The 11,941-nt window shown below is 41.5% G+C and overlaps 1 protein-coding gene across 1 annotated transcript; it reads right to left on the bottom strand.

Annotated features, from left to right (window-relative positions):
- Positions 1–6: 6 nt before the first annotated feature.
- LOC113233503 (mitogen-activated protein kinase kinase kinase 4-like) lies at positions 7–11,234 on the bottom strand (the record flags this gene model as incomplete). Its single annotated transcript, XM_026468628.1, has 12 exons — positions 7–665; positions 2,605–2,769; positions 2,855–3,016; positions 3,087–3,342; positions 4,255–4,391; positions 4,454–4,621; positions 5,587–5,746; positions 5,995–6,128; positions 7,147–7,261; positions 8,891–9,089; positions 10,073–10,257; positions 11,095–11,234. Coding segments are annotated over 12 exons (2,049 nt in total), but the record flags the coding sequence as incomplete, so codon positions are not given.
- Positions 11,235–11,941: the final 707 nt, after the last annotated feature.

Raw genomic sequence — 11,941 nt, forward strand, 5'->3', positions numbered from 1 at the left:
CTTCAGACATTGTGCATTGATATTACGTTGAAAAGTAACACTGTATATTTTAACCACTATGAAATCGAATAACAACTTTGTCCTTTCTATCAATTTTAACGATCAAAATAGGCACTAGGCGAAACGTAGGACAGTTTCTAGGTAGCGTGTGTGCAGCCCGAGAGTCCAACCACCACTGTGTCCTCTCTCGTTTACCACCACCGTTCCCCACCCAGACTCCGTAGAAATCCACCGGCAGATGGAGCGCGTGATACACATTCATCTGCAGGTGGCTCCTCTCTCGCAGTTTCTTGTCCGTCAGACGTGAATATCATGATAGTAAAAATAATGATATTCAGTCAAATAAATAATACTTGTGAATAATTTAATTTCAATAAAAGTGAAGTGAAACCGGTAGCCTTCTATTCACTGTTACAACGGGTGATAAATTATATTGACTAAAGTAAAGATGGTTTCACCTGGTTGTCACCGAAATTATGAATATTGTCGAAGAATCTATCGTCCAGCACGGAGTTGGCCAGCTCCACGTCCTCGCTGATGCTCTCGGAGCGGAAGAACTTGAAACGGGAAACGCGCGGAGGGGACGACCCCGCCACCCGCCGCGTTCCCGGAGGAGACCCGCGGCCCGGGGACTCATTCACGAAGCGGTGCAGCTCTTTGTGAATCTGCAAACCGGCAATTTTGCTACTTAAAATTTTATCTAATAATCTTTATTTCACAGGTTAACAAGTCCCTTTTCAAATCTTCAAACGGATTAAACTTATTCCTAATGCAGATTCCTGCGAAAACTCCTAACGGTTTGTAGTTTGACAATATGCATGTTTTGTGCACATTTATAATAATACTTAGTTTATTCCCATCATAGAAGTAAACTGAAAGAGCTAACATAATCATTCCCAAGGACTTTTATCATCCTACTAAGCAGAAGCTGTATAATCTTGTGTATGAAATTTTGAATATCATTAAAAATTTTATTTTTATGATATTCATTTTTATTTTTATTTTATTATTCCATTATTATGGAAGCCTATACATTGTCCCTTATCTGAATTTGCAACACGACTGTCAAAAACAGTCAGTTTGTTTTTGTTTCTCGTGGTCATGATATGTCTATCAATATTTGTCTTACAATTAATTATATTTTTATAAAATGTGCATGTGCCATCAGTACAAGACCATGTAGGTACCATTGAAACTTATCTCTTATGAGACACTCTGGCGTCTTGTAAATTGCCCTAAAAGCACGCTTCTGCAATACAAATATTCTATTAATGTTGACGGCATTGCCTTGAAGCAAAATGCCACCGGTTGTAAAATTGTGCAAATTGATCAATTAACCATTAGTTTAGTAGCGACTTCTATGTTAAAAAGTTTTCGTATTTTTAAATCGCGTATATTGCAATTAATGACTAAGATTTTCTCTTGTATGTATGTATATGACAAAACTTGAAATTTGCAATACCAATGTTTTCTTTAAGTAAGAATTATCTGCTATTACGTAAACGAACCCGTTCCAGGCGAAATTTTTTATTGACACCGGTACTACTGAACACAATTTTCAGTAGTACCACTATTCCGAACCTTAGCATCGGCTACCCAGTGAATTGTGTAATAGTGTTAATGGCGATTATTGCGTAATACATATCCAAACCGAAAACACATAACGCGTGATTCCCTTTATCCATGAAATAAAATAAAAACACAAAAACCACATATGTAAAAGCTCCATAGCCAAGAAATATTTTTGATCAATCTATTTTGGTAACGAGCAGGCACGACGAAACAATTACATAAATTTTACTGTAAACTTTCAGTGGTAGCTGTATCTGAAACTGGACCCCAAAACTCAACATTGCACAATGCCTACTGCGTTTCAAGCTAAAACACAATTTCGTATCAATAGCTCACAGACTTTCAATCCTATTGACAAAAAGAAAGAGCTGGACCCAAACACACAAGCAAGCACCAGTTCCTACCTTAAAGTTTAAAGTCAATCAAGGACCTTTTCTTCTTTTAATCTTAATTGTTCTTAGCCTGAATAATTAGAACACAAATCGGGAACGACACCAAAAAACACAAAGCACAAAACCATTCGAAGAATTCATTAAGGGTGGTGATTTTAGAATTTTTCTTTTCTTCTGTTTGAGTGTTCTTGGTCACATGGGGTGTGCCATTGACACAATTAAAAAGCATGCCCAAACCCAAAGCGATGCCCAAATACACGTTTATTGGATAGGAACACCTGTTAACGGTCTCTCGTTTTTTCCCTTTATTTAGACTGTTTTTAATTTTACCCGATATTTAATAACAGTTAGCCTATATATAGTGCTACTGCTGGGCACAGGCCTCCTCTCACAATGAGAGTTCAGGCTGTAATTTGTCACGCTGGCTCAATGCGGATTGCGAATTCCTTTTTACTTGCGTTGATACCTTACAAACACAAATATGAAGCAAGTTTTGAGATACAACGTAAGTTTAAAGACTTCCTAAAAATGACAGTTTCAGGCATTTTCTTCTCCACTTTGATCGACACGACTAGGTGTTCCAAGGCAAACAAAAAGCGGAACCCGACAATAAGCAAGTGTTCAGACACACAACGCCTACCATGGGGTTGACCGATTCGTTAATGATCATCGTCTCGGGCCTCCTTCGTCGCGTGTCGGTCGCTTTCGGCCTGATCGGCTGGAGGGACACGGGCCGCTTCTTGGAGCACTTCTCCTCCTGCAGCTGGAAGGGCGCCTGCGCAAATCTGTAGAGTTCTTTGTGCAGCTGCGAACAACACGCACGTGCGGGGTGTAGGAGCCGGTGCGGAGTGCAAGGGGCGGGGCGGGGGCGGGGGCGGGGCGGGCGGTACCTCGAAGCCCAGGCGGTGCGCCTGCAGCAGCAGCTCGCGCACGCGCGCGGCGGCGGCGTCGGCCTCGCAGCCGTCGGGCGGCGGCGCCTGCACGGCCGCCGAGCGCCACACGATCTCGCGCGTGTGCGCCACCACGCTGTCGCGCAGCCGCATCAGGCTCCTCTGCGGAGAAGGGGAGAGGCGGGGTGAGGCGGGGCGAGGGGGCCAGACCGGGCGGGCGCGGTCCACTCACGAAGATGGCGCCCCGCTGCGGCACGAAGGCGGGCGGCGGCGCGCGCTGCAGCCGCGCGGCCAGCTGGCGCGCCCACTGCGCCGCCTGCAGCGCCGCCTCGCGCTCGCTGGCGTAGATGTGCTGCGCCTCGCGGCACAGCGCGTACACCACGTGGCGCGACGCGTCGCCGCCCGCCGTCTCGTCCACGGCGTCCAGCTGCTTGAACTTCCACTCGAACTGGTTCTTTATGCGCTCCAGCTGGTTGCACGCGATCTCCCTGCGCGACAGGCGGGCTCGGGTTACGGGCGTTTCGTTTCGCGGTCACAATACGGAAACGGTGTGCACGTGTAAGCTATGACCGTTCTCTCGAAACTCTGCACGAAGGAATGAACATTTTGGAAATACGCCCTTATATTTTCTAATAAAATATCCAAAGACACTCCGTTAACGTGAACGGAATCCGTAACAAACCTTTCGACTTCAACACTGTTCTCGTCATGAAAATAGGCATAACTATGCGTGCTTTAAACAGCAGTTGTTCCTTCTTTCGTTCTGAGGGCACAATACTGCTCTCGTAACGAAAAAAGACACAACTATGCATACTTTAAACAGCAGTTACACCCTATGCATATTTTATATGATAGTTATGCCCTTTTTCACTCCGACGGCAGAACATTTATGTAATACAATCAGAATTTGTAACAGACTAGAAATCAATATTAAACATTTAATTGGTGATTGATTCAGTCTTATTTGAAATAATAAATAAATAAAATAATAGCAAATAAAATAATAATGTATAATAATATAATTTAAATAAATTTCATAAAGTCATTCTGACCTCACGGTCGAAAAATTACCATACCGGACTGCCACGCACGCATTCCAGGTTCGATTCCCGGGCCGGGAGAAATATTTGTGTGGCCTACATTTATTTCTCCCGTGCATTTAAGTGCAATTTGCTTCTGCCTATGTGTGTGTTCATAGCACCCGCGACACAGGGTTTCCCTAGTGCGGGGCTATATTGAGTTTGTGTGTTATTGCTATTATAAACAGACGTCGAACATTGTATTGTAGCGTACATTTTGAGTGAATGACTGTAATTTTAAGCGGCCGACCTCGGCAAGAAACGCGAGTGGCGGCGCGTGCACAGACGCGCGTCCCCGACCCGAGCGCGGGCGCGACTTACGAGAAGGCGAGCGGCGCCTGCGCGGCGGCCGGGCGCAGGTGGCGCGCCAGCCGCGCCGAGAAGGCCCACTCCTGCTGCAGCGCGTTGCGCGGCAGCGGCTCCACCAGCGACATGGTGCGCAGGTACGACAGGTACTCCTGCAACAGCGGGGCGTGAGACGGGCCGGCGCCGGGCGGCTGCGGCGGCGGCGGCGGCGCACCTTCAGCACGGTCTCGACGGAGGCGTCGAAGGTGCGCACGAGCAGCAGCAGGTCGCGGCGCACGGCGTCGGCGGCGCGGTTCCCGGCCAGCAGCACCTCGATGTTGCGCGCGTACGCCGTGCGCGTCTCCAGCGCGATGTCCAGGCCCTCCTTCAGCTCGTGGATCAGCTGCGCGACAACCAAGCACGCTCTGAGCGACGGCGATCAAATAATGCTAACGGTGTGTCTAGTTCAAACGTTTTTGGGCTAAATTAGACTTTTTCTTCACAGCCCGGAGCTAAACACCTCCCGGACCCCGATTCACTACTCCTCGACATTTTAACCGAATCGTTCGATTCGGGTAGGTACGATAGCGTTATCCAACAGCGTTTACGGAGTTAGTCGGTGAAATAAATTATAAAAAAAATGAAAATCCTTTTATATACATATTTAAGACTTCAAAGACCTAAAACATTAATTTATTTTAATGCAACATTAAAGCATTCCTTAATATTGCATTAAAACAAATTAATAAAATTGAACAAAATCCTTTAACAATAAAAAATCCTTGAACAACAACTTTTTGTTATTTAAAATAATAAAAGATTGAAACTATTTTTCCGGATTTAAATCGCGTATATTTGTTTTTTCAAACAAACCAACGTTTCAGGCCCTTACAGGTCCCATAGTCACGGTAACTGAATCAACCGTGACCATGGGATCTGTATACGCGATTTACGACAAGACAATATATCCGATTTAAATCCGGAAAAATGAGTTTCATTTCCTATGCGTAACAATCGCGAAAACCTAAGAACTCGATAGTAAGAGATTTCCATATTACGTTCTTGCTTTATAAACAATAGGACGATCGGTAATTTTCATTCGATAACTGTGTTGTGAATAACGTTTGTAGCCTTTGCCGGTCGAGAAGTTCGAGTAATCGTACGGGTGTGACGTCATTTCGGTTCGCTGTCGAATACGACAGTTTGACGTTCGATTAAGGTGTTGTGAATAAAAATGAAAAAAAAAAATCGGTCGACAACGAAGTTATCGTAAGGTTCTGAATCGACCCCCTGGTATTACTCGCCATTAAAAAAGCCCTGTCGTCTTGATTGAAGAGATTTTTCACGACCTCCAGAAGCACGAATTACCTGCTTAACGGTAAGACACGAGGGGTTGGCGGGGCGATCCTCGAGCCTCAGCGTAAGGTAGTCGTGCACGGCCTCCATGCAAACCGAATTCAACAACAGCAGGTGGCTGCGATACGAAGGTAGCCTCATTGCCAGACTCTCTTCTGAGCAGCAGCCGTATCTGAAACCATTGAGAAATGGTTCGTTTCAATCCATTTTGCATAACAAACAGGTCATTGACTCAACCTTAGACAGTTTAATGATGGCCAATTGCAAATCAATTAATTCATCATTTTGACAATACAAAATGTCGAATCGAAACTGATTTATTGACATAACAACATATGACTGAATAAATAGCTTATTTTAGGTCATAATTATAAATGACGTTCAATTCAACGTTAAATGTGACTAAATATAAAAGCTTACCTCCTCAACTCGTAAGTCTTTTTGGCCTCCTCGTCCTCTTCAGACTCTTTCTTCTCCTCTTCTTCTTTGGTGTCATCAAACACTTCCGCCGGGTCGTCTTCAGTCAAGGGGTCAGTCTTTTCCTCGGTCACGGTCTAAAACATAACGAGCTAATTTGTTACGGATGGCGCCACTGGGCAACATTTAGCAAAAATACTATGCTGAGCAATGGTAGTTGGTAACTACTGTTTGAGTAATTTTCCCTAAAATTTCAAATAGTTGTAATTTTCCGGGAAAAATCTCTGAGAAATTGAAAAATATACTTCGGAGGCTCATATTATGTTTCACGCTTAGATATCTTTTGAAGTTTTGTTTAGCGTAAATTATAAAATTTATTTTTCACTTCTCATGCACTTAAAATTCGTATTTATGCTGCATAAAATAGGATTTTATGCTCTAGTGCATAAAAGAAAATCGTCGTTTAAGTCCGAGGCAATGACGCCTGCTCCGACAGCCACGCACAATAGAACTTTATAAAGATTTACTTTTATTTTTTTAATCCGCGTTATATGTCTAATTGTTGTAATTTTACATTCAATTTTAATTAAATAATCGTTTATTTTTAATATTGCTGTTTAATTTCCTCGCAATCGAAGTAAAAGCAGAGTGTATAACTCGTTCATAGAACCCATTTTACCCTCGACTAAGTATCCACCCGAGCCGCATAACGCATTTTATGCACTTGTTGTCTACTATTAAGGAAGTTAATCTCAGGAAAAAAGCTTTATAATGGTTCCATCGTTTTCATTTAGTACCTTCAACTTTTGTATCAACTATCAAATGTGGAAAAATATTTTTCTGAATAAGAAATATTAATCAAAATGGAAATTTTTCTATGTCTTGTGTCCATTTGTTGTAACAAAAATGAGAGCCATATGACTTTTAAGTAGTACTTAAAGTATTTCAACAATAATAAATAATTTACTCAGTACAACAGTAACACAAGTATCAAAAGGGACAAATAATAACAAATTGTGGGTTGTATACTGACAAAAAAATCAGATCCCCAACTAGGGCAACCCTATTATACTTTGGGATCCAATGACGATCCTAGTTTTGCTATATCAGCGCCATCTCTCGGTCTTGGTTTGTTAAAGCCGAAAGTCTACTCACATCGGGCTTCTCCAGTGTGCGATGTGCTTTGTTCAGCACGTGCGAGCGCATCTTGTTCATGAACTGCATGCAGCGCCGGATGCCCTGCGTCTTCAGCATCTCCTGATGGTACACTCTGGCAACAACATTCAACGTAAACGTAACGAATGCCAAACACAATTTTCTTCAAAATTATTTAAATGTAGATCGAGTTTTTTTACTATATAAACATGCAATAACGAATTATCATTTGTATAGTACAATATATAATATATTGTACTATACAAATGATAAGATCACATCAAACCTGTTACTTATCATATAGTGTAAACATTATTTGAAAATAATTTGATATTTTTGCAACTAATGCCATCTAGTGACGAACTCGAGAACGCGATGACGTTTCTCGGGCAAAGTTGACGAGGTAACACGCGAGTGAGGTGAGTTCAAAAACGTAACGGTGGTGGCGCAAGAGTGTTTAGTCTTGGTTTTCTTGTTTGATGTGAATTTAAAGAGAGGTTAATAAACGCTGTGTCCTCGGACCACCGCGTCAAACCTGCCAGTTCGTAATTGGACATTGTTCTTTTGATTAGTGTTTGTGAAGTACAATATAAATGTAACCTCTGAACTGTTGTCGTTTGATTTCGATTCCCAGAGTACCCAATGGCGATTGCAGAAAAAGAAGATAATGCTCACATTCAAAGTTCTGATCCGACATATAGATACCAGCATGCACGCATGTTTGACAGTGTGATCTTAACCCTGGATGTACATCTACATTAGATGTAATTTATCTGCGTTACTTAAGTAGGTAGCATTGCATTGCCAAACTAGGAACCAATTAACCTTTCAGTTACTCGAAGGTTAATTCGAAGAAATCCATTTACAGATTGTAAGATTTTCGTGGTTATTCAGTAAATGATAATATAAACCATTTATTTTTAAACCACTACACACACACCATCTACACATACACCATATATAAGAATTCCTATTCGTTTTAACACACAAATTTGAAATTCATGTATTGTAATTTGTTTTACGGTACAAATGTACACATATACATTAACTGTAACATAGTCCAATAACGAAACAAGAGGTTATTTTATAACTTATGTGCAGTGGTCGGAATTGAGGGAGTTAAGGAAGCTAAACAATAACGTGGACATTCCCTTACCCAAAGCCCGGGACTTTTCGGAACTGAATATATTTGAATATGCGTGTTATTTATAGAAATTTTAGTACATTGGCGACAAATTAGTATTTCTTATTAAATATATGCTACTAATTATTGTTTCAAAACACAAAACTGTAGTTGTGTTTCCATAGGTACTTACGTATTTAGTTAGGCACCCGTATCGTCCCTGCACCATACAGGTGAGAAAGTAGAGTTATCATCTCAATGTACTTGCAGGCAGCTTACGCTGCAGCTTAACCTATTAAACAACGGGCATCCAACTGTACCGGTTGTCTAGTTAAGCTGTAGTTTAAAAAAAATGCCTTTCGTTCTCGAATACTGGATTACCTATATTTTGGAATGTTCAGAAAATAAACAGCAAAAAAGGTAATTTTATACGCACTGATGACGAAATGGGTATGTCCATACTAAGAAAAGGTTCATACTTTTGGTAGGTTAATTCCCTCAATTCCGATCACTACTTATGTTGCAAGGATATGGAACGGAAGCCACGCTACAGAGTACGCAGGTTTATTGTTCTACGAATGGTTAACTTTTGTTAAGTTTATCAGACTGATGACAGCGCACCTGTAGGGCGAGACCGCGCACTTGCCCAGCAGCCGCAGCTGCGTGAGCTCCTCCAGGTTGCCGACGTCGAACACGTCGTCGCTGCTCCAGGCGGCGTCGTGCTCGCGCGTCGTGCTGTAGCCGCTCTCGCTGGACGCCGTCGTGTCCGACGTGCCGTAGTTGCTGTCCGATATCACTATTTCCGGTGTGCGTTGGCCGTCTGCGCATACCAACAACTCATTCGCTACCGGCTTCTTAGTTTGGGGATAAAACTACCACGCGTGGAAATCAACTAATACCAACATTTTTTTTAAATGACGGAGACAACATGATAAGAGAGGACGGAGGCTGGTTTCAGAGAAGTGCGGATTTATCTGCGGACCGTCCGCGCGAAGCATCGGAGCGGATTTAACACGTGTGGCGTTAGAACATCGTTGTACAGTGACGCGGATTGCTCCGCGTGAACAATCCGCGACAATCCGTGACAATCTTCTATGAATATCCGCACTAAATTAAATACTCAATTCAGAGCACTGCTGATTCTACGTATGCAGATGGCCCGCAGGCGGAAAGGACAGTCCGTACGGACCGTACGCACAGCTGTGAAACCAGCCTTAGTAACTGAAAGAACAATTGCTATTTAATTAAGAGGTCGACTTCACGGATCACCGCGACGGTAAGGACTGACGATTTTGATTTCTAAGTTACGTAATTTGTGAATGTATAGTAACAATACCTCTCAAAAAGACTCACAATCCTTGGGAAACGTTGTCTCCAACCCGCATTGGACTAGTGCGCGGACTGTGGCCTAAACCTTCTCGTTAATCTCCGAAATTTTTGGCTACAGACAAATGGTCTTGAACGATCTATGGCCCTGGACTAACGCCTACAGTGCTAGACAGGGCTTCCATGGAACATTGTAGCTTAAATAAGCACAAGTCTAACCTCGAGCTCAAAAAGTATCTTGTATATTCTGTCACGTGGCGGAAAAGTTCCTCTGTCCCTTCTTAGCCAATCTTAATAAAGCACACGACACCCGTTAGAGGTGAAGATTACAACTAACTTTTCATTTAATATAATCAATAAATTATCAGTCACGGTGATGACACTGTACAGACTCTGAAAGCAGCCACTTAAATAACAATAAACTTTAGACTACTTAACTCTTGTAAGGAGACAATATAAGAATTTGGTTAAACTTACCAACAACCTTCCCGTTATCGACCTCATCCCCTTTCTCTTCCTCATTCGTCTCACCATCGCCAGGGGGACTAGTTTCGTCAGAACTCTCTTTATGATCGGAATGGCTAGAGTCGCTGTTGTTCGAGTCAGTGGGAGTGCTGCTCACGTTGAAGCGGACTGTGCATTGCCTTTGATCCACTGATTGTCTGCCGACGGAGTATTCGAAATATGAATATCGTTATTTATACGAATATATAAATAAATATAACTTTATTACGTAAGACAACGTCAAGTGTGAAGCTTCATTCGTATCATGCGTCTTATAATTTAGTGGATTATTATTTATTTGACGGTAATTGTTTCGGACGGATGCCGGACGAAGAGTGAGAATAGGCCCCCTGTCAGTTCAGTCATATAGAAGGAATTTTCGTTTGTGTTCGATCTTTCAATAATAATAACAACGTTTTTATTAGTTATATTCTGGATGTCATTTTCTTTTCTTTTTTTCGTTTTATCAATTTCATGACGCTTCTATACAAATTTTTTAATTATTTACTCATGCATGTAACTATTTAATTCCATATATCGTCATCTTAGAGCGAATACCTCGTATGTGATTTCCAAGTAATTTTTCAACACGAAGATGTGGCGTAAAATGTAATACGCGCAATGTGTGTACTAAGCATTTGAATTAATTAAATTATATCTGTTTCCGTTACTATTACTTTAATAATGTATTTGAGCAACAAAAATCTGTAAAAACAAACAACTATGTGAAAACGCGTATGCGAGGTTTTCACTCTAAGGCGACAATATAATACTATTTTTTTTAACGCAGGCACACATATAGACAACCACAAATTACACCCAAAATCACGAGAGAAATAAATGTAGGCTATACAAATATTTCCGGTCCGGGATTCGAACACGGGACCTCTGCGTGGCAGTCCAGCATGGTAACTGTTCGGAGGCGTGGGAGGCAGTTAAAACAACGTCACTATATTATAGATAATGAGAAAATATCGTGTTATTAAAATGCTTACCGACTAACGTCGGAGTCTGTGGAGGCGAAAGGGCTGAACACCCGTCTGTGGTTTTTGGACTTGAGGGTGCGCAGCATTTTTCGCACCGCGAGGACCTTCAGGCGCATGTTCAAAGCCGTGTTGTACCACAAGCACATCGCCTGGAGCGAACCAATCGTCATTACTTTATTTTCTTACTTATTTCGCGTTCCATAATGCAGATGTTTTTAAATTAATATTTAGATTAAATTCTGGACCCTAAACAAGGCACTGCAAATAATAATAATAAAAAAATAATAATAGAAGAAAGGACTAATCTCCTAATTGCTACACTTACTTAATATATTAGCCAACAGTTTTATATTATGTATTTTTTCTACTGTAACAAAAATTAAATTGAAAAAATATCTTTTTATCACTAACTAGTTAACAAACTCATGCACCAAGAATGTATCTTCTAAAAACTCTTTTACATTATATTATTTAAACTACATGGAATCGCCAGAGTAAAAAAGAAGATGATGAGGATCTCGACGCGCTTGTTTAAAGACAATTCATAGTTGACTGTAATATATTGGCAAAAGGTAACTGGTTTACAAGAGTAGTGCCAAATCGTTAAACAGTGGTACTTTCTGCCATCAGAATTTCACGAATTTTTTATGTGTTTTTCCATAAAAACACATCAAAAATTCGTGAAATATGTGGCAGGGATAAAATAACATATTATGTGTGGTGTTAGTTGATTGGTGCAAAATAGAACCCGCCGGCCTACATAATGTGCTCTTAATGAGCGTTTTGTAACTGCTTCTAAATTACAAAAATCCTGTCGCGTTCGGAATACTAGTTTTTTTATTCTTCTTGTAAGCAA

This window comes from Hyposmocoma kahamanoa, unplaced genomic scaffold (assembly GCF_003589595.1).
Source record: "Hyposmocoma kahamanoa isolate Upper Pololo Valley unplaced genomic scaffold, ASM358959v1 78889, whole genome shotgun sequence".
In the NCBI taxonomy this organism is placed as follows: domain Eukaryota; kingdom Metazoa; phylum Arthropoda; class Insecta; order Lepidoptera; family Cosmopterigidae; genus Hyposmocoma; species Hyposmocoma kahamanoa.